This window comes from Arvicola amphibius, chromosome 18 (genome assembly GCF_903992535.2).
Source record: "Arvicola amphibius chromosome 18, mArvAmp1.2, whole genome shotgun sequence".
Classification (NCBI taxonomy): Eukaryota; Metazoa; Chordata; class Mammalia; order Rodentia; family Cricetidae; genus Arvicola; species Arvicola amphibius.
This window is the reverse complement of record NC_052064.1, coordinates 23,705,737-23,728,579: the sequence shown is the minus strand read 5'-3', so window position 1 is coordinate 23,728,579 and position 22,843 is coordinate 23,705,737. Positions and strand designations below refer to the sequence as shown.

General features: G+C 44.5%; 1 protein-coding gene across 5 annotated transcripts in view; it reads right to left on the bottom strand.

The window, feature by feature from the left end:
* Positions 1 to 3,677: 3,677 nt before the first annotated feature.
* Positions 3,678 to 22,843, bottom strand: part of Pms1 (PMS1 homolog 1, mismatch repair system component) — a 79,498-nt gene continuing 60,332 nt past the window's right edge. For 4 of the 5 annotated variants that reach the window (XM_038315485.2, XM_038315486.2, XM_038315488.2 and 1 more), the window contains 7 exons: positions 21,193 to 21,315; positions 20,217 to 20,360; positions 19,170 to 20,041; positions 11,429 to 11,914; positions 9,834 to 9,964; positions 6,789 to 6,949; positions 3,678 to 4,013 (listed from right to left, as the gene is read on the bottom strand). In XM_038315485.2, the coding sequence (XP_038171413.1) occupies positions 3,849 to 4,013; positions 6,789 to 6,949; positions 9,834 to 9,964; positions 11,429 to 11,914; positions 19,170 to 20,041; positions 20,217 to 20,360; positions 21,193 to 21,315 (2,082 nt within the window). In that variant the 3' untranslated portion in view covers positions 3,678 to 3,848. Of the gene's footprint in view, positions 4,014 to 6,788; positions 6,950 to 9,833; positions 9,965 to 11,428; positions 11,915 to 19,169; positions 20,042 to 20,216; positions 20,361 to 21,192; positions 21,316 to 22,843 lie in introns of those variants that run through there. The other variant, XR_006020687.1, reaches the window with a different exon arrangement.

Here is a 22,843-nt window from a genome sequence, read left to right as displayed (position 1 = left end):
ATGTTGGATTATTTTGCCCAGCCTTGATACAAGGGGAGCTTGGTCCTGCATCAACTTGAGGTGTCATGCTTTATTTATTATTATTGTTATTTATTATGTGCCGTGCCCATGGGAGGCCTGCCCCTTTCTGAATGGATGGGGAAGGTAGGTAGATGGGAGGTGAAGGGGGGAGGGGATGGGAGAGGAGGAGGGAGGGAAAACTGTGGTTGGTATGTAAACTAAATGAAAATTTAATAAAAGAGTTGGTTCAATGATTTCTGCAATAGGTCTCTCTGTGGAGGCGGTACACACCCTCTGTGCATGCACAGCACACTCTCTGTAGCCTCACGCTGGCACCCACTGTTCAGCCTCTCAAGAGGTAAGGCGTGCCTCCTCCTTGCACACCGAGTGTGGCACTGGTCTGGTGCCATTCAATGAACAGATGGATAGCCAACTAAAGGCGGAGAATCTGCTACAACTTTGTGTCATACCTGAGGACACTGGACATCTAGTGTGGGAGAAAGGTGACCTAATTCAGAGAGATTTACGTACGACTAAGAATAGAGTTAGCCAGGCGATGGTGACGCACGCCTTTAATCCCAGCACTCGGGAGGCAGAGGCAGAAGGATCTCTGTGAGTTCGAGGCCAGCCTGGTCTACAAGAGCTAGTTCCAGGACAGGCTCCAAAGCTACAGAGAAACCCTGTCTCGAAAAACAAAAAAAAAATAAAAAAAGTTAGATTTTGCAGGAAAAAGAGAAAGACGATTCCAGATCCCGACAAGTGTTTTTAAGATAAGTAGAGAATTGCCTTAAAGACTGTTAGAAGGGACCCTGGCTTTGGCGATCAGGTTCACGTCTGGACTTCAGAACTCAGCAGGTGTTAATTCCTACTCTGATTTTTAGTCTAGACAGTAGAACTCAATGGTTCAGCAAGAAAAAAAAAATACAGGTTTAAAGAAATGGAGTGTATCAAAAAGAAAAATGGACTCTGGGTCTAGAGAATAGGGCAGCACTCTCTGTACGCATTTCCCTGGGAGCACCAAACCCCGGGATTCTGGCGGGGCTGTATTCATAGCCCAATCCCTCTTTGTTTCAAACCTTTTGAAGACAAGAGTCTTGCTAGCTTGCCCAGACTGGCCTTGAATTTGCTTTGAACTCAGCCAGGCCTTGGGTTTTCCATCTTCTTGCCTCCTCCTTCTGGGTCACCGCTTGGTAACCGAGGCCCAGCCTAAAGCTACCGTTTGATTATTCATGCTCTTGAATATAGGACGTTGTTTCTACTTCGAGTATTTTCATTTGACTCTGCAGTCAAATTGACTATTTTCTGTTAATACCTTTCTTTGAGTCACTAATTACGACCTCAACAGGAGAAATGGGAGCGTGCACTGTCTTTTAATCCTCTGCACCCCCATTTTCTCGTGCGGACTGATGGATAGCTTCACAGATCCTCCATGGACCCTCTTCCTTGGGTATCGAATTCCTCTTTGGGGGCAGGGGGTGGGCGGCATGTTTGGGATCAACGCCAGACACTTGATCATTTGCGCATGCTCGGCAAACGCTCTGCTCTGCGCTCCATTCTTACCTGTCTGGGTAAGCTAGCGGGCAGTGCTCCTGTCTCGGGAGTCAGAACTGTCAAGCGTTAACCTATTTTGTACGCGTAAACCCTAACCTGAATTTAATTAAAGGCTCTCACTCCGTTTCCACCTTCAAGAGCCTGGAGGGATCTTGCAAAAATATGATGAAAATCAAAGAGGGGAAAACAATCTTATTTATGCTTTTAGTTAAGAAACGTCGACGGCAGAGGTACGGTTTCCAGGGACTGCAACCTAAGCCACTAAATTTGTCTAAACCACAGTTAAATAATCAAGGAAAGCATTGATCTCTTCATCTGAATGGGGCTCCAACACTTTCACTACATAAATAACCGAAAGTGCCTCAGGGGTGCCTATGCGACCCCTGGCTTCTGCTCTGGCAAAGTATTTGTACCAAAGGGACCCACAGGATTCACCTCCACTGGCCTCCTCCACGTGGGTGTCAGCACCGGGGCGGAACCGGCCTTGCTCAACACATTTGGGTACCAACGGTGCTCTGAGAGAATGACATTTAAAGTTTTCCCTTTCTCTAGCCGAGGACACGGAAGACTAGAGGGAGGAATGAGTAATTTAGGACCTTTCTCCCTGGATCTTTCCACCCTGTCGTTAACCCCTCTGCTCCCGGTCTCCCAGGCCGCAGCCGTTAGTTACCTCCATACGGGAAGCCAGGGCCTCTCCGTTGCTGCCTGCTCCAGCCATGGTGTCCAGGGCTCGCGGGTGCTGCTGGGACTGAAGCAGAGATCCTGGGGGGATGGGGAGCTCTTGGAAAGCTAGGCTGCAGCCCACAAGGCCAAGAGCCCAGAGCCACAAAACTTGGATGATCTCAACATTAACCCACTCCCATGAAAGAAGCAGGCAGCTCAGCCACCTTGATGCTCCAAAGCCTTCGGAAAGATGTCGCGAGCCCGAGTTCATTTGCTCCAAGAAGCATTTCTCAGAGTAGAGTCGCCTGCGACAAAATACTTGTATTTTGTGGACCCTAAGGCCCCCTCCCCCTTAGACCCATTCTTCATGGTAAGTCATCTGTTAAGGATACTCAGCCTCGGAGTTGGTGTTGAGAGTGTCTGCAATCCTAAACTGAAGCTCAAACGAGCTAATACAAAAATGGGTTTCTCTATGTGTGGTCAGACCAATCTGACTTACTGAGAAAATGAATCTGTTTTTTTGTTTGTTTAGGGCTGGTGTGCACATATGATACAATTTCTTCCTGTTTCTGTTTCTTGGTGAGCTGTTACTTCTCAGTTTGTCCAAAGAAAGAGGATTAACTTGGCTTGGACAAGGACTCCAAGCTGTGCTAGCAACACCTGAGCCTACAAACCCAGCAATGGCCAGACAGCCAGGCAGGAAAATCAGTGAGCTCCACGTTCAACAAAAGATCTTGTTGGGAGAGGCCAATGCAGAGGACAATACTGTAAAAATACTGCCCTCCTCCACCCTCCTCTGCATGGAGGCAAACCCATACCAATGAGCACTGACACACACACCACACACACACACACACACACACGTCAGCAGGAAGCCCCATCACAAGGTGAGTAGAGAGGTGTGGGAATGAGCAGTAGCAACAGGAATAACTCCAGGCATTATAATTTATATGTAACACAAAGATTAAGAATTTATAGATGACTCATGAGAACTGTAGATGGTGTGTGGAGACACCATGCCCACTACAATGTATCTTACTTTACACATCAAAAGGCACTCATTAAACAAATCGCATTCCTTTTTTTTCTTTTTGTAAAGTACTGAAACATTGTCCTCGTTTGTGAAGGAATATATGCGAGAGAAAAACCGATGGTAACCTAATTTTTCTGTTAAAAATGTTGATCTTCCCACATATACTTTCTGACAAAATCTGACCCTAGAGCTAAAATATTATCATATTGGAGAGGCAGCGATACCTTATTTGGTCATGTTTTCATTCTCTACCTCTCCACCTGACTTGAAACTTCCACTGAAGTTTCAACTCTTTTGTGATGTGCCAGCTGAGCTGTGTGGGTAAATTCTAACAGTTAACCTCATAAATCAGGCGCCCAAGAGAACACCCGTCCTCTCCTGTGGATCCTACAATGTACACCCAGTTTGAAGGCTAGGTATGAGAACAAAATCAATACTGCATATTATTTATTTATATATTTTACAACTTCAAAACAGTTTTCCAGTATACAAATAGGGTAGTAAATCCTCATTTATAAAATATATCATTTTGATACACGATAATGCAAAAACGGTTGAAAACCACATCAACGTCAACAGTTAATAACTGTCAGAAGCTTAATCATGAACTTTCTGGAAGATGGGTTAAATGATGAAAAAATGGGCGGCCATGAACACACTCTTTAGTTTCATTTCCAAACTGCTGCTTCATCCTGTAGATAAGCTCTTGGATGTCTTCTCTTGGTAAGTACATGGGTAGCTGTCTTGAGAGACGGACTGCTTCCCCCTGTGAAAAGAAAAGAAACACACTTCATTATGGTCGACCCTGAAGAAAAAAAACACATTATTCTGGCAGATAAAAACTGATTTTCACTCACTGAAAAATGTTTATTTAATTAATAACAGTTAATGATGCTGCAGACTCTGGAGACTGAATACCAGACCTCGTGAAGTTTACATCTCACTGCAGAGAAACAAAAGACTTGTGAGTAAATTACGTGCACACAGTTAACTGGGCAAGGGCAGTGATGGCGCAAATGGGAAGCTAGCTCAGACGATGACATTTAGGGTTTTCAGTTAACATGCCAAGGTCATGAGCAAAGTAAAGCATTTCAGAGAAGGAAACGTTCTGTGTGGGTGTGGCCCAGAGAGGGGACAACACAGAAGTTAAGCAGGCACCGGGTCACCCTCCAGGACAGGAACTAGAGATGAAATAGAGCCTGCCAAGTAATTTCCCATATCATGGAACGTTCTGGCTGCAGAGGGAAACGGGGTTTGAGGCCGACAGCCACTGTGGGGCTAGTAACAAGAGCTGCTGTGGCCATCTGCCTCAGGTGGTGTGGCTAGGAGGCCTGCAGAACCAAAGGGAATGAATGTCCTCAGGTTTGGTGCAGAAATGCTGTTTTCTGACATGAAGGAGAAAGGTCTAGGGAAACAGCATCATAAGCAAGACTAGCTTCTTTTAGTATTAAAAAAGAAATCGTGCCCCAGAGTTGTTACATTTTAACATCATTCTCTTAGCCACAGGCCCCTCACCCTTCCAACCATTCCACCCCGTATTCCAACAGAATCTGTCTTTCCTTCCCTTTGACCTTTAACCCCTCCTTACTCTCAGACTCACAGGCCTCCCTGGAACTTCGTTCCCAACCTCCCTCCCTCCCGAGGTTGAGTAGTGAATTCAGCATCCAGTACTACGGCTGACTTAGCGAATTCCTGGAATACAGTGTGTTCAGGTTTCTCTCTCTGCTCCTTAGTCCCTCTCCATATCCAAGTTGTTAATCCTTAGGGGAGGGTAAATTCTCCCGGACACCCCTGGAGTCAAGCAACTGCTGTGGTCGGACACAGAACCGAGGTCAGGTCCTAACAGCTCCCATGACACCTGGACATTGCTGCTCCTCACGGGACTGTCCTTTCTTTGATTGTACCCGTTTTCTTGGTTTCAGATCCCAGATGCCCAGTCTCTCTACCCCTCCGCTCACAGCCAAAGTTGTGTCTTCTTTTACCTCTCATTCGCCTCGAAAGGTTTCCTTTCAGCTGGCCTTGGTAGTGGACACTTGTGACCCCAAGTACTTGGGAGAGGGAGCCAGGAAGACTGGGAGGAGTTTGAGAGCAGTCTGGGCTACATGGTGAGGTTTCAGAACAAGCAACACAAGACCCTCCGCACACACACACAAAGGGAAAACTATTTTTCACTCTTTTGGCTCTTGATTCAGAGACCATGATGCATGTCCTTTCTAACACTTCTCTGCCACACTGAAATATTTGGTTTTCCAAACAGGGCTTCTCTGTGTCATGCTGGCTATCACAGAATGTAGTCTGTGCCCCAGGCTTCCTTCTTACTCAGAGATCGCCCTGCCTTTGTCTCTCTCAAAAGTTCTGGCATTAAAGGTGTGTGCCTGGTCAACTTTTTTTTTAAAAGACCATTCCCCATAACAACCATACTTAGTTTCTCCAATGCAAAACTATTCAAGTCTCAACTGCTACTTTCTCATTATTTCTGAAACCTTATTTCTTATCCATGTTTTTTATTTTCCTTTTCTCTCTTAAGAAAAAGACTTCTTTGGAGTTCCCTAAAACAATCAGTGCTGAATTGCCCTGGCAACTGGCTGGGAATTTCCACAAGTTCCCAAGGGGTCAACAGAGCTGGTCTGAGCGAACCTCTCCAGTCCCGGGGACGAGCAAGGCCTGTGTCTGAACACCACAGACAAGAGAGAGGGTGAAAACCAAGTCCAGGTTGGTTTGGGACATAAGGAGAGACACCTAGAACGTGGTGACGCAGCCACAGCCCTTAGTCTGTACTTGGATAGGCTTAGTCCTCTCCTCTTACGTATGATTTCTGAGACTTCCTGTTCAGTCTTCTGAGTGCTGGGAGGGCAGGCGCCATCAGTGCTGGGAGGCAGGCGCCATCAGTGCTGGGAGGCAGGCGCCATCAGTGCTGGGAGGCAGGCGCCATCAGACCCAGCTGCCCTGAACGCGCTTTTCCAACCTAATTTTGCAATTCTCATTTTGGTAGCTGCTATGTGAAGTGTTAGCAAAGTAAAGCTTCCATTTATTCAACAATTTAGCCTCATTTATTCAATAATTTAGATATTTTGCTTCCTTTTGAAGAGCTCAGGGTTTAGAATCATAATACAGTGTTTTTGATAAATAATACAGCATAAAATTTGAACAATTTGCAAACCATTCTGAGATTGAGAGAAAACAGCTCTACAGATGTTTCATGAATAAAACTGTATTACAAGGATCTCTCATAGCATTTATCACAGCCTATGCGGTGAAATATTTTTATTGAGTTTCTTAAAGTAGCAATTTCTTTGTGAAAATAAACATTTTAGAATCTGCTCTTTTAATCACTTACTACTGGGCTAAGTGGGTGATCCAGCCCTTTAATCTAGCCAAGGGTTAGGAAGGAGGCAGAGGCAGTGGATCTCTGAGAATTCAAGGCCAGGACAGTTCACCGAGTGACTTCCAGGCCAGCCAGGGACACAGAGTAGGACCCTATCTCAAAACAAAGAACAACAAAGCTTTCCCCTGGTTAGGAGCACGTGACCACGAGACGCACCTCCAGATAGCTCGTCACCTTCCGGGGTCTGCACTCAGAAGGCTCCTTTGCATTCCTGTCTATTATGGCATTAAGAATTTCCTTTAAATCCATTACTCCGTAGAACGGGAGACACTTAGCCATGCCTTCTATTTCCAAGTAGTTTTCAGTACTGGAAACTCCTGAGAAAATACAAAAACACAGCGGCATAGTTGAGTTGGTTAAAATTATATTCCAGAACATATCCATTGGAAACAAAAAATCACTGTTAGAACATTTAGTGAACCTTGACCTGGGTCTAATATTACAGGACAAAGTTGTGTTGCTTCCTGGAGAACAAATAATGATTTCCCAGAAGCCTTCAATTAAGTCATAGGTGCTCAACGACCCCACATGTGCCTTATATAATTTAATTTAATCTCAGTTCCCACTGGTCTGTTCCTCGCATTTGCTTAGAACATTGCTTACTTTGGAGAGAGAATGAAGTCCCATGATATTTATTGAAGTCAAAATGGTTTAAATGTTTTGTCAACTGCTGTACTCCAAGTTCTAGCCCATTAGCCTTATATCTAATTTAAAGCCCTCGATGATTTTAGCGTAGCAAGAATAAAAACAGACACTGTATCTTGTTACTATAGGATTTCAGGAACTAAACATGCTAGTGTTTATTCAAGGATTCAACTAAGGCAGCACCAGAAATTGGTGTTACTTATGAAGATATTTTAGGTAACTTAGTCATTAAAACTAAAGGCCACATGACTGGATGTGTAATTGGGTAGAACATCCATGACACTGTATATTCCAAAGCATCAGCTTTGACACTAGAGAAGTCACTCATCCTATTTGAACAACAGCGGCTTTAATGCTGGGATCCATAGCGTGTTACCTAGAACTGTGCATTATCGGTGGTTGTTGAACGAGTAACAACAGGAATCGGGTAAACTTGAAAGGCTGCAGCTCTAGAAACCTGACCGATCTACTCTCAGTCATCTGTCAAATGGTGTCACAGCACAGATCGAACCGTTTCCTCCCCTCCTCCCCCCCCCGAAATAACTGAGGGAAGAGAAGTTGATGTGTCACCAGGCACTAAAAGATGAGCAACGGAGTCCCCTAGAGGGAGAGAAAATGTGTCTGAGGACACAGGGACCTCGAAATCACCAGGGAAGATGAGGGGGACGGAACAGCTCGGCCATCCTTCTTAGATGCTATGTAGATGTGAAGAAAGGGTACCTTCCCGCAAAACAAACTAGAGAAATGGATTAAGAATAGTCTCTCTCTCTCTCTCTCTCTCTCTCTCTCTCTCTCTCTCTCTCTCTCTCTCTCTCACACACACACACACACACACACACCCATACTTCATACTTCAAATTTTCCAATGGAAAGATGCCACAGGACTCCAGGAAAAGCTCTCTATGGGAACTAGAAGAAGGGAGGTGTCAGGTCTGGGGGGGGCGGCTGGGGCTGGAGGGGGATTTAAACTCGGAGCCATGCTATGTGGAGTACTAGGCTTCCTTTTCGTTTGTTTGCTTTGTGTTTGGGGAAAGGTCTCCCTATGTAGCCCAAGACTGCTTTAAACTCACTATATATATCAGGCCAGCCCCAAACGTGCAGCAAGCAGCCTTCCTGTCTCGGCCTCTCAAGCTATGACAACAGGCACGTGTCATCATGCCCAGCCTCGGCACCGATTCATGTCACCGACTTTAATGAAGGGCTGTGCAAAAATATTTAAGGGGTAGACTCTCGAGGCAGGCTGTGTGGGTTTCCCTCTAACATGGACAATCCCCTAGAGCCAACTCAACTTTCCGTGCTTCAGCTGTTCTCATCAGCAAACCGGGGACTGACAGAAGTTCCCCTGGAGGCTGCTAGGAGAGTAACGGGTTGATACGTTAATTCTTTGAAGGGCGCGCTGCAAGTAACGGCCACTGGGATGTTACAGCTGTTACTGGTGAAGAAAGTGAGAGAGGTGTGCTCTGGACACGCTGTCTCCAACCCACAGGGCAGCTGGGGCCACGGAGCTGAGGCATGCTGGGAGGCATCTTTACCTGGTCGGGCTGTGAAAAACCAAGCAGAAAGCCAGCTCTGGCTTCTGCATACTGTTGTTACTTATTTTCTTTCTAAAATTCACTGTTATTATTATTTTTTTAATTTTTTAAAGATTTATTTATTTATTTATTTATTATGTATACGACATTTCTTCCCTGTATGATTGCATGCCAGAAGAGGGCATCAGATCTCATTACAGATGGTTTTGAGCCACCATGTGGTTGCTGGGAATTGAACTCAGGACCTCTGGAAGAGCAGTCAGTGCTCTTAACCTCTGAGCCACACTGTTATTATTTTATGTGTATGTTTTGTCTGCATGTATGTCTGTGCACCATATGAAGCCTCGCATGAGGAGGACAGAACAGGCTGGGATCCCCTGGAACTGGAGTTACAGATAGTTAGGAGCTGCTCTGTGGGTCCTCTGGAAGGGAAGCCAGCGCTCTTAGCCACTGAGCCCTCTCTCCAGTCCCCACTTACGTCGTCCGCACCTCTGTGAAAGCATTTCTTTAAAAATCCTTCCCTACACACGCCCTGGCTGGGACACTGTGGCGCTGGACAGGGACAAGGGAAGCGAGGGACAGGCTAACCCAGGGGCTAGGGCAGCACGGGAACCAGAAGACAGAAGGCTAGGCAAGAGAATGGACTCCCCGAAGCAGACACATCCTTTCTGATCTATCTGACAAAGCCATGGAGCCCTGACATTCACGTGAGGACAGCCGATGCGCCATGTCACTTGGCAAAACAAGTCAATAGCTTCAAACAGCGAGAGAGGTGCCACCTCATTAGACATCCCACTGTCCCACACGTCTGTCTGACATCAGAGTTCTGATTGCTGAGTTACAAGGAAGGCAGCTGGGCTGCCATGCCAGAAGACAAGAGGAAGCCGCACAGCGATGGCCCGAGCAGCCCTCTGAAGAAAGTCCACTCCCGCACGCCCGATGACCCGGACCAAGCCAAGTGCAGATCTTGGGAGAAGGTTTTCCAAGTCAGAGACAGTATTTCCAAGTAAGCCCAGCATTGTACCTGGTATCAGCCTGATCTTGAAGCCATTTGCTGTCAGACGAGGGTCACTCAGGTAAGTTGATCCGCCGCATCTCTGGTCAACTGTCGACATTTTATGTAAAACCTCTAAATAATGAGACCCATTAAAAAGACTGAAAAAGAAAGAAATTATGGTTCTTTATGTTAAATATTCAGATTGAAATAAGAGGATTTATGGAGGCTTGTCCAAGGGGGACTTGAAAAGTGTTCCCATTACTCGAGTGCCAAGCCCTGTAAGAAAGCAGTCTGCACTCTGCTAACACCGTGTGAGAGGCCCGCTGGAGGGCGTGCCCAGACCGGGGGAAGGACAGACATAAAGGACAGCTTGTCTCTTCTGGAGTATTACAAACTCAAAGAGAAATGTAAACAGTAGTTCTCTAAATATAACACACATCAAGTTACTCATATAAGATATAAAAAAACCCACCCCATTTATAATGAAAAATATAATTAGTTCAGGCAACAATCATCAGCAGATTATTGGCTATTGGATAGCTAGTAGATAGAGGGGTAGTGGGAGCTTTGAGAGGGAGGATCACTTTTGTCCAAAGCTCGTGAACTGTGTTGAAGCACACGGAGCACCCAACTGGGAACAAGCCCTACCGGAAAGAGGAACCTAAATCTCGTGTCTTCCTGCGGTTAACTTTCAGCGAGAGACAGGAGGAACATGTTAGCGCCATGTCGGGGCCGGAGAGACGGTTCCATGGGGAAGAGCACTGGCTGCCCTTCTGGAAAAGACTGGTTACTCACAATGGTCTGGAACTGAGGCTCCAGGGGTCTGATGCCCTCTCCAGGCATCTGAAGGCACCCATCCTATGTAAACTATGCACATGCGCATGCAGGCAAATAAAATGGATCTTAAAGAGAAAAGCCAAACCAAAAACCTTGCTGCCAATCAGGATGTAAGGAGACAAGAAAAAACTCCACTGACTGCTACACAGTAAATCAGACAATAAAAAATAAATACAACCAAATGCCATATATAAAACTTACGGAAAGGAATTAAATTCAAAATTGTAAAACTAAAAAATAAAACAAAAACAAACCCTTCGAAACAACGAGGAACAATTCTCAGCTATTATTATTGAGTAAGGTATGAAAAAGACACTTGTGATTAGGTTAGAAACGGATCACCTGTGAGTATATGAAAAGGCTAAGTAGGAATTGGTCTCACACGCCTTAATGAGAGGAAACGTGTCTCTATACACATATGGGCAGAAACAGAATAGGGCTAACATCTTGGTGACGGCTGCTAAAGGCGTTCACTGTGTGATTCTACTCGGGTGTGTGTCTGAAGGTGTCAGAGCAGGGTAACAGCACAGAAAACCAACTCTAGCTTCCAATTCCCCTAGAGACGTCACGAGGTACAGGAGAAGCGAACTTGGGATTTACTGAGTCAAGATGTGAGCCCTTAGGATCTTCCGAAATCATTTCTAAGCAACTAGCGGCACCACTAGAATTTAGAAAAACCTTCTCAAGATATGCCTTCAAGTAAACACCCCTTATCCCTACTAGAAAAGACCCCTTAACTTTTAACATGAAACATTATAGTTAAAAACCCTCTTACTCCACCCTACCTCTCTGTTAATATGATTGGCTTTTCCAGTGGCTCTGCGGGGAGTTTATGATTCTCAAGAAGTCTTTTAAACAGCAGGGCTTCCTCCACTCTGTATGGGTTCAGTAACATGACATCTCTTCGGGACGTGACCAGCCACGCATCAGGAAACTTGAGACTGTGGATCAGGCAAATCTCATCCTTCTCTTCTAAGTCAACTTCCTTTTGTTTCTTAAAGTTCTCTTTTATGCTCTCCATAGAAAAGGGGACCTCCACTATTTTAAAGCTCTCACTCCTCCTTTTCTCCTTCTGGGACTGAAAGAGCTCATCGAGTTTGGGCTGATTAGATAGCGAGGCTTTCAGCTTCTGCTTCTGTGCCAAGCCCCATGCACTGGTGGCTCTTATCTTTTTCCTGCCATCTTTAAAGGATACTTGTGGCTCCTGTTCAATAGCTCTCCGCATTTGGTTATTGTATCGTTCCAAGTCTTTTTTAGCCTTTTCTTCATACCTAAGAGCAGAGAGGAGACAGAACGAATAAGCACATAATAAAAACATAATAATCATCGGAAGCAAATTGTATTAAAAGTAACGAGCTGTTATTCACTAATGACAAGAAAATGTGTATCAGAGCGACCCTCCTGTGTGTGCTTACAAGAAACTCCAAACAGAGCACAGAAATTGGCTCCCGAAAAGTGGTCAAAGGCAAACGGGAAAGCACTCGCATAGAGGACAGGAGCGGCAGGAACTTAGCTGGAAGATGGCACTGACTACCCTGTGTCGTCAGAACCCAGACCTCTGCTTCCAGAACAACTTGAAATGGAGAGAAAATCCCATGTGTGGGAGCCCTCAGGAAAACATTAGGAGGCTAATGAGCTGAACAGAGTTTCCAGCTGCTGCAGTACAGGGGCAACAGAGATTGGTGTCCGGGTTACATGCGGAGCTTGGTAAACACGTTGGGCTTTCAGTTAAAACTGAAAGGGAAAAATCCTACACCCTAGAACTGAGTAAATCTCACCATCACTCAATGCAAAACAAAACCCCACAAGGTCAAAGGCACCTTAAATAAAATCAACACTCTTCAGGAGTGAACAGACATCACCCACAATGGCCATTGCACAACTAAAAATCACCATCCAAGAAACAAAAAAAGAAAAATGTGAGTCATGGCCAAGAGGAAAAGAGGTCAGGAAAAACCACCTTCAAAGTGACGCAGATTTATAATAAATAAAATTTTTGTATAAATGCTTTGGGAGACTGAGAGAGACAGAAGGGGAAGCTCAGGTGAAAAGCAGAATCTGTACGCGTACAAAGAAGGATGTGGACAGCCTAGAACTAAAGCAGTATACAGGATGGAATAGCCACTGCGCAGATTTAACTACACAGCAGAATGGAAACACAAGGGCCAGTGAACCTGAAGGCAGAGTACAGAAATGACCACCGTGAGGAAGAAAGGAAAAGGGCCCATGACAGCGGAAGCAGCCAGGGGCTTGTGCACAAGCATCTCAACACGCCGAGTCTCATTTAGTTTTTAAAGGAAATTACATTTGATGAGGAGGCAATGATCTATGAGATGCAAGTCCAGGCAGGTTAAATGTAAACCAAGTGTGCCAGATACACCAGAACAAGCTGGTGGAAAGCAAAGGTAAATCCCCACACCAGTCAGTAAGGAGAACACCGAGAGGACAAGCAACGCTGGCTCAATGTGCCATCATTTAGATGGCGAGAGAGCCCATGATTCAAATCTACCAACCACAGATATCCTTCAAAGAGAAGATGAAACAGCTTCAGATAAAAGAAGTTTTCTGCTAACATAACTGCACTCTTAAAAGATTAACGTGAACATGAAAGCAATTGCACCCGTGGGCTTTTAGGTTCGATGGGAGACTGCGTGGTATTGACAGTAACTGAAGCATGCTAAAAGGATACATGATGAACATACTAAGCAAAGCAAACGGTAATGCAAATTAGATGTTAAAATTAATTCACTTAAACTTTGAGTACCTCTGCAACTGTCCCAAGGAAGACAGGGACAGACAACAGGAGGCAGGGCAGGTCGAATGCCAACAGTATCAATTATTTTAATATTTCATAGACCAAATGTAACTGAGGGGCAGGATACCCAACTTTTTTATAACACAGCACAAAATGAAAAGATGTATATACTATACAAACAGAGCAAGAAAATGGAGACTGACGGGCAGTGCTCAGCACTCGGAGGCAGAGGCAGGCGGATCTCTGTGAGTTCGAGGCTAGCCTGGCCTACAGAGCAAATTCCAGGACAGCTAGAACTGTTATACAGAGAAACCCTGTGTTAAAAAAGATAAGAAAAAAAAATCTGAAGAAAAAGAAAGAAAAAATGAGACACTGACAACATTAGATGAAGCACATCAAAATGCCAAATTATCAGAGATGAAGGAGTCACTAGGGAGCTTAACACTCAAATGTGTGTGCCTTCCTTCTCTTGATTAGTGGCACACACAGATTGCAAAATGTCAGAAAAATGACAGATCTCAGTAACAATGCCAACCACTTCAACTTGAATGATTGGGAAAAATTCAGATTCTTTATATGTTAACCCGGATCATTTGCCGGGACGGGAAATAAGATGAGCCAGACACAGCAAAAGGTGAATGAAATCTAACAGATATTTTCTGTTCACGCTAAACCAGAAACCAAGTTTATTTTAAAAAGCCTCCAATATGTGAAAACCAACCAACACAACAACACTCACAATTAGACCAACAATTAGACGGTGAATCAACAAGCCTTATTATTCTTATAAAACTAGACATGACTGCTGTAGGTAAATGCTACCCAATTTAAAAAATGATTTAGTGTGCAACATATGCCCACAGTGCCGGCACTTGGAAGGTGTAGGAAGGAGAATTACAAGGCCAAATTATTCTATAGAGCAAACTGCATTTCAAAATCAAATGGAGAACAAAAATACTGCACAATAAAGGCATTCAAATAGCACACGAAGTAGAAAGCACACTAAAGTTAATGGTAATTTTTCAATCCTCACTTAACGTGATCAGTTGATATGCAAATTCCAATAAATCAAACAGATCTAACCTATGAAATTCAACTGCAACTGTATAAGTGATGGGTATTTCAATTCTAGTAGGTAAAAAATATTTCAATTCTAGCAGGTGAAAAGTTCGTAGGCTTTCTTCTTTTCTCAGTTATAGGAGTTAAAGGAAGGTTCTGGAGCCAAAGGCAGTCCACTACAGTGGCATCAGCAAGCATATTGTGAGAAACTTAGATGCCTGGCTTCCAAGCTCAGGCCCCTCTGACACTTAATGGCTCTGCTTTTTAAACACAACGATGCTGTCGCATGAGAATTAGCTGCTGCCTTGTTCATTTCAGGAAGCGGTGCCCAAGGGACCTCGGAGAAAAGAGACCCTGGTGGCCTGCTTGGTGGATTTCTGCTGCTTAGAAACCATGTAAACTTAATGCAAAGTATTTTGTTCTGTCCCGCAAGGTACTTATTTGTATTGTATGAGCAGTTTACAGCCAGTACCCAGCTCTGGAATCAGGAGGAGCTGCCTGGTCCACTGGAAAAGGTGATGCTCGCTCTAAGTTTCTACCAAGAATCCAAGTCCTGGGTTGGGGCTGTACTCAGTGGCAGGGGCACATGTTTTGCACACGCTAGGCTGGGGTCAATCCCCAACACAACACAGTCCTGGGCTGGGGCTGTACTCAATGGCGGGGCACATGTGTAGCACACACTAGGCTGGAGTCAATCCCCAACACAACACAGTCCTGGGCTGGGGCTGTACTCAGTGGCAGGGCACATGTGTAGCACACACTAGGCTGGGGTCAATCCCCAACACGACAAACACGAAAAGATGTCCCTCCAGCTTGGATGGGAAATCTGACTAAAAGTTAGTAATTCAGCAACACCGATGCATCTTTCAAATTAAGTTTGGCATTTGGAACTAGAGAACGAAGATTATTTCTTCTTGTAAGAAGCGGGCTTAGAACTTACGGAACATTGCTTGTACGTATGCTATAAAGTGAGTCTAGGAAACAAGAGACCGCAACAGCGTGTGCTTTACAGTCAGGGCATGTTTCTGGAAAGAAATGCTACGTTTGGTTGGGTGAGACAGCACAAAGGCTGCGCCACTGGAAACTACATCAACAGCGAACCAACTGCTTCCCTTTCTCACACCTTCCAAAGTTATCTTCTGCGAAGTGTGCCCAGAACACCAACATATGAGTTAGTTAAACAAAACACAGGATCTTTAATAGTTTACTTTTGCAGGCACTGGCAATAAGTATATTTTTAGCATTAGACATCAGAACTCCAGACTTTTCCTATGAGGTGGAAAATGAGTTCAAGTTAAAGGTCACCATTTGTAATTAATTATAACGTGCAAATTTTCGCATATGGTACTAATCTTTTGATTTATCCAAGAAGTCAATTTAATTTAGTTCCTTGGGAAACATAAAAAGTTATGTCCAAAATAATACGAGGTAAATGTTAAGTGAGAACAGCTGGTACCTCTGTATGTAACGCCATTGAGGGCGTTAGCAACTTCAATGGGAAGAATCCGCACTGATTTGTCTGACCAGTCAGGTCAAATGATGTGTCTGAAACTAAAGGCTACATTTAATTATAAAGTTTACTTATCACTTCCAGTAACATCCAAATTGCAACATCACTTAGTTGTTTTAAGTAGAAATAGCTTAATATAATAGCAAATGAAAGCTCAGATTAACGCCACCTGCCTGAAGGATGCCCTCTCTGCAGAGTGGCTGGGGGGGAAGTACACGGCTCACACCCGGATTCTAACCCTCTAGAGGGGAGGTAAGGAAAAAAGAGGAAAGACCTAGGTGTTCCCTGCCCCGAGTCCATCCTCCTTTCCCAGCGGAAACTCTCACTTTCTGTCTCCATGTCACAGAGTCTTCTTACTTCCTCGCACCGTGTTCCTCCTCGTGGGCTAACTTCCCGAAAGCTTTCTGGTTAGCGTTACACAGGGAAGCCATTTCTGTACCATTTATGAGACAGTTGCTGAGTCTTTCCATAACTGCCCATACTTCCCTTCTCTTAAAACTCATCAAGCCTACGAAGACTGCACATGGCACCAGACGGACACCCACACTGGACAGTGTTCAGAGCGAGACTTTGGAGGACTCAGTCCTCCAAACAGACAAGGAGCTCCAAAGATTGTCAGAGGCAGAAGGATGGGGACTCCAGGAAAAGTGTCTTCCAGATTCAACAGGATTCTGTAACATTACTAACAAAGCCTTAGATGAAGCATGTCAACCGTAACACTAATATTCTGACAGTCTGGAACTCCCTAGGTAGATAACGCTAACTACCCCTCTCCACAAGGCAAAGCGAAGTTGCTGCGAGGCTAAGGGAAACGCCCCCCTCCTGAGTTCGCACTGCCACACACTCACAGACTTGACACACGAGAACTACACACATTTATTGGGTACCATATGAAGTTTTAAAAACTCCACTCGTGTTTAAACTATATAATCGTATCACTCAGATAAAACTTAATCGACTGTGATACTGTGAGTCTATTTGCACTGTAGCTCAAAATAAGGCTCTAAAAATCTGACATTCGTGAAGTAGCTAGCATTTGAACACTGGCTACTTCATGTACTAAATCAGGTTCTTAAAAAGTTATGAGGAGCTCAAGAGATGACTCCACGGTTATGAGCACCAGCTGCTCTTCTAGAGGCCTGGGCTCCATTCCTAGCAGCCACACACAGACTACCAACTCCACCTGGAACTCCAGCCCCAGAGGACCTGATACTTCTTCTGGCTTCCACAGGCACTAGGTATGCATGTGGTGCAGACACACATGCAGGCAAAGTTACAGTGATTATATTATGGTTATTCTTAAAATATAAATCGTTTTCTTTCTCCTTCCTTCCTTCCTTCCTTCCTTCCTTCCTTCCTTCCTTCCTTCCTTCCTTCCTTCCTTTTTGGTTTTTCGAGACAGGGTTTCTCTGTGTAGCTTTTGAGTCTGTCCTGGAACTAGTTCTTGTAGACCAGGCTGGCCTCGAACTCAAGAGATCCGCCTGCCTCTGTCCCCCATTAGTGGGATTAAAGGTGTGCGCCACTACTGCGGGCTGGTATCTTTATTTCTCAAGGATACAAACATGCATATTTATGAAGTCGACGTGCCCCCCCCTCAGGCTGGCCTGAGCACCGTGAGGAAGGAGGGTCATGTGGGAGCTATTCATGAAGCAGAACCGAGCATGGGGTGACGGGATGAAATGGGCTAACAGGCTCACTGCATCTCACGCTGATAAATATTTGGAAAAGAACAAAGCACAAACACGCCCTCCCCTAAACAAGCTGTCTTGTGTGTGATATGCAAGAGCGCAAACGTTTGATCTCTGCTGTTTTTAGTAACAGTTTTCTAATACAGCTCAGTATTTTATATCCTAAACGTCATCACTATTAGTTGTAACTGAGTTTATTCCTGAGACTGAATTCACTAATGAAGATATGAAAATGTCCAATCTACATTTAGAATTGATTTGAAACCAGAGATGATGGATTATATTTAAATATTTTTCTAGATATGTGACAGAGTTTTGAAAAAAATCAGATAGTAATAAGTGATTAGAAGATTAATTTTATCCTTCATTTTCTGGGCCAGATAATTCAAAATGCAGCGTTTTGTACTGCCATACAATTGTGTATCGAGTGCTACCCATGCAGGGTGACAGCCGTCATCTTTACCAGAGCAGCTGTGGCTGCCTGGACGGGAGCCTAAGGACTGAACCTGCTGACTGCCGAGATTCCCTTGTGGGAGGAAGGAGTTGGGGGGGGGGGGGGCAGCAGACCCTCCCCGAGGTTCCAGATCGTCTTCCTTCACCTCTCCAGCAGCTGTGGGCAATTCTGACTGAGCTGCACATGGCGTCACTGCTTCAGGAGGTGCTAAAGAATTCAGAGGGCGGAAGGTTAACTGGGGGGGCATTCCATCCACACAGCTATGCTGGCCTAAGATGTCTTGGTGGTGCAGCTAATTGGGGTCACTGATCCTCCTCTAAGTAAGCCCTCATCCATGCTCTGTAATTAAGTCCAATAAACTTACCGGTTCCCCAAGCTAGATTTTGGTGGAACTGTATTTTGGTTTGTCTTTGGTGCCTTATAAGAAAGGGGACACATGTTTGTTTGCGTCTCCCAAGGGAAAACAGTTCCCGCAAGTGTGAGCCATTAGATTGTTTTGGGACATATACTTACATCTGAGGGTGCAAATAATACTTTAAGCAGATCAAAATTACTTATTTACACCCCCCAAAACACCCACTACAATTTATGACTTGGCAATCGATAAGATTTCGATGCCACAAGTTACACTGAATATATAGGCAGTGATGCACTAACCTCGTTCTACACCAACGGCACAGCCTTCTGCACTGTGTCTCATTTCGGAGGCCAATATAAAAGGAGGGAACAGACAAGGTATTTATAAACCATTCTAATGCAAACGTGTAGATAAAACCCACTCCAGAGTTCTTTAACAGAAATAAAAAAGGAAATAAAGAAAGCAGAGAGTCCAACAGAAACTGAAGAAGCTGTAGCACACAGTAAACAGGGAAGAAGTAGACACAACAAATGTTTTCGAAAAAAAAAAATTACAAATAATACGCCCTATTCTCTAAAATAACAATAAAAATGACACCAAGAAAGATACTCAGTCAAGCCCAGAAGCGTTTTCATTGTTCTTTCCTAAAGGTAAAGTGCAGAATGGAAACAGTTGCGCACACACGATGCTCTGGAAACTTACTTCAGTTTCTCCTCTTCACTCAGAGTCTCCCACAGTGCTTCAATTTGTGCCGCTGCATCCTCCAAAGAAGTCTTGGGATTTTCTGCGAGGAACTGAGCCCGACGATCTTGAGTAAACAAGGCCCTCGCTGCCATGGGCTTCTTGACTGCTCGGTTGCTAATTAAGTCATAGGCTGTAAGCTGTCCGGATTTGTTATCTATTACATTGGATGATTTGCTACCAGGGCCATCACTGAGATTCCTCGGTTCAGGGGCTGAGTAACTATCATCGCTAACTTTACATGCTAGACTTTTCTGTGGCACTAAAGTTCTCACAGGTTCAATATTCTCTCCCATCGCATTCAACACATTTCCCTTGCTCCAGTCATCGGCACTGATTTCCAGAGATTTTTCGAGAAATGCTTCTCCCCCACCTCCGCCACATTCTTCTGTCCCATTCCTGCCATCTTCTCCTTGGATATGTTCACCGGAACCTGCAGAGTCAGTCTTGCTGTATTTACTCTGGACAGCCTCTGAGGAGGAACTATCCATGGAGACACTCTGAAAAGGACTTCCAGTGTCCTTATTAATGTGAAGATGTTCACTACTAAAATGACCATCACAGTGCTCGTTTACATTTATCTGTTGATTTAAATAATTAGCAGTGTTTTTTCTAGATTCATCATTTTGGAAGTGGACAGCCGAAGTGTCAGCATTTGGGTAATTATTTCCAGGTGACTCCATTTTATTCACGGGCACATCTGTTTCTGCTGTCTCACGAGCAGCCATATTGGCTGCGGAAATAGCTACGTGGTTATTTCCACAAGACTCTGTACTGGGTAGCGGTCCGTAACAGGTTACCATCAGATTTTCAAGAGCATTTAAAACAGCTTCCTACAACATACAAATGAACAAATATTAGGGGCAACACTGGGGTAAAAAAGGAACAATATCCAAAATAACAGCAAAGACATAAAAAAAGTAAGTCTTTTTAACACGGGAGCAGTTGCAACTGCGTAAGTTTATAAACGGCATAAATACATACAGAACTTTATTTGAAAAAGGTTACCTTATTCTGTAATAATACTTGACTTTTATCTGGTGTGAGATTTACATCCAGTTCAGCTGAAGGAACGTCAATTTTCAGAAAGAAAATGGGATACGACCGAGCAGACTCCTTCAGGCACCTCAGGTTATAATAACGCCGGATCAGCTAGAAACATGTGCGATGCATGAGAGAAAAGAAGAAATGCAACCACCAACTTTAAATGCTCCTGAAGCAAACACTGCATTGCGAAAGCAAGCAGCTGTGACTGCTGTCCTGGGAGAGCCATGCCATGAGGCCCCGGCCCTGCACGGAGCACAGGCTGCCGGAAAATGTATACGCTCTGTGCACCTGGCTTCACCAAGCACAGTGCCAGGGAGACGGGAAGGCCTTGGTACAAACCACCCCGGCTACTTTCTGGTTACTTCCCTTCAGGATGTCATTTAATAGGCGTCGAGATGCATCTACCATGCAGCACTCAGAGCCAAGGGAGCCTAGTGGCCAGATCCTGTTTCAAGTGCATGAGAAATTCCCAAACCATCCACCACTCGGCTCCTCACTCAGGACGGGGGTGATAATGTATTATTGTTGTTAGTTTGTGGAAAGTAAATGAAACCTCAGTAAAATACCAGCTCCATGAAAGGGATTTTGTTTGTTTTTCTTTTCCTTATTTAAATCAGGTTCTTAGAAGTGGTCTCTTAACAATCTGACAAACGACAGTTAAGGTTTTTAATTTCTGGGGCTAGAAAGATGGTTCAGTGGTTACGAGCACTGGCTGCTCTTTCAGAGGACCCAGGTTCAATCTCAGCAACCACGTGGTTGCTCAGAACCAACTGTAATTCCAGTGCCAGGGGATCTGATGCCCTCTTCTGGCCTCCGTAGGCACCAGGCACATGGTAGGGACATACACATAAAAATAAAATTTAGAAAAAGGAAAAAATTAATTAAAAGATATTAGGTTCCTGATGTAAGGAATATTTTTCTTTCTAGAAGTGATTACCTTCAGTATCTCTTTCTGATGTACTGGTCGACTGTTAATAAAGATAAAACTTCTCTCCGGGCTTGAAAGACTTGTGGAATTGTGGTCTGCATCAAGTTTTGGGAAGAATCCACTTAGGTAAATCTACAATGTGACACACAAGTCCAGAAGATGCACTGTCAGCAACAATGTTCCAGAGGTCTGATCACGTACAACATGAGAAGGCATACAGAATAACACGTGAGCTTTGTGACTTCAGGTCACACACATGCTGATAGGCGTAACTTGAGAGTCGGTGCTAGGTAAACCCTGGAGCACTACACAGTGAGTGCTCCCTGCTCTAACTCCTTCATCTCATGACTCCAGAGTCAGCGCTGAGTAAACACTGGAGCATTACAGTGAGAGCTCCCTGCTCTAACTCCTTCATCTCATGACTCCAGAGTCAGTGCTGAGTAAACACTGGAGCACTACACAGTGAGTGCTCCCTGCTTTAACTCCTTCATCTCACAACTCCAGAGTCAGCTCTGAGTAAACACTGGAGCACTATACAGTGAGTGCTCCCTTCTCTAACTTCATCTTATGACTCCAGAGTCAGTGCTGAGTAAACAATGGAGCACTACACACTGAGTGCTCCCTGCTTTAACTCCTTCATCTCACGACTCCAGAGTCAGTGCTGAGTAAACCCTGGAGCACCACACAATGAGTTCTCCCTGCTCTAACTCCTTCATCTCATGACTCAAGAGTCAGCTCTGAGTAAACAATGGAGCACTACACAGTGAGTGCTCCCTGCTCTAACTCCTTCATCTCACGACTCCAGAGTCAGTGCTGAGTAAACCCTGGAGCACCACACAATGAGTTCTCCCTGCTCTAACTCCTTCATCTCATGACTCAAGAGTCAGCTCTGAGTAAACAATGGAGCACTACACAGTGAGTGCTCCCTGCTCTAACTCCTTCATCTCACGACTCCAGAGTCAGTGCTGAGTAAACCCTGGAGCACTACACAGTGAGTACTCCCTTCTCTAACTCCTTCATCTCACGAATCGAGAGTCAGTGCTGAGTAAACCCTGGAGCACTCCATCAGCGCACTTTGTAACTCAGTTGTAAAAGAACTTTATGAATGGCCCTGGTTTCAAATTTTTAACTGTCACAGAACGAACACCCTTACCTTGCTTTAAAGTTTCCTTCCTCATACAGTGACACCCCCCCCCCTTACTGGCTGTTTGTCTTTTTCTCTTCAACTATCATTTCCCACAAAATGCAGCTGTTTGTTCTGAATACACACAAAGCTAACTGCACTGGGTTTTCACTGCTGTGTTTAAGGGAAAAACCTTTTACACTGAATTAATTCCTTTAGGGCTAAATACTGGCTATGCACTGTATGTCATCTTCATGACTGCTTACAGAACTTCACTATGAAAACTTTTGTGATGATTTATATACTATACCTTTATCTAGCCTACAAATATATCAAGAGAAGGAAAAATCTGAAGTGATGTGGAATATTAGTTTAAGATATGTTACACTCCTTTTTTACTGTGGAACATTTGTTTAATGATGTGTTGCATTCTTTCATGCTGCATTTGTTTAGCTCTGCGAAGCTGTGTTACTGTGCCTGTCTAAGACACCCGATTGGTATAATAAAGAGCTGAACGGCCAATAGCTAGGCAGAAGA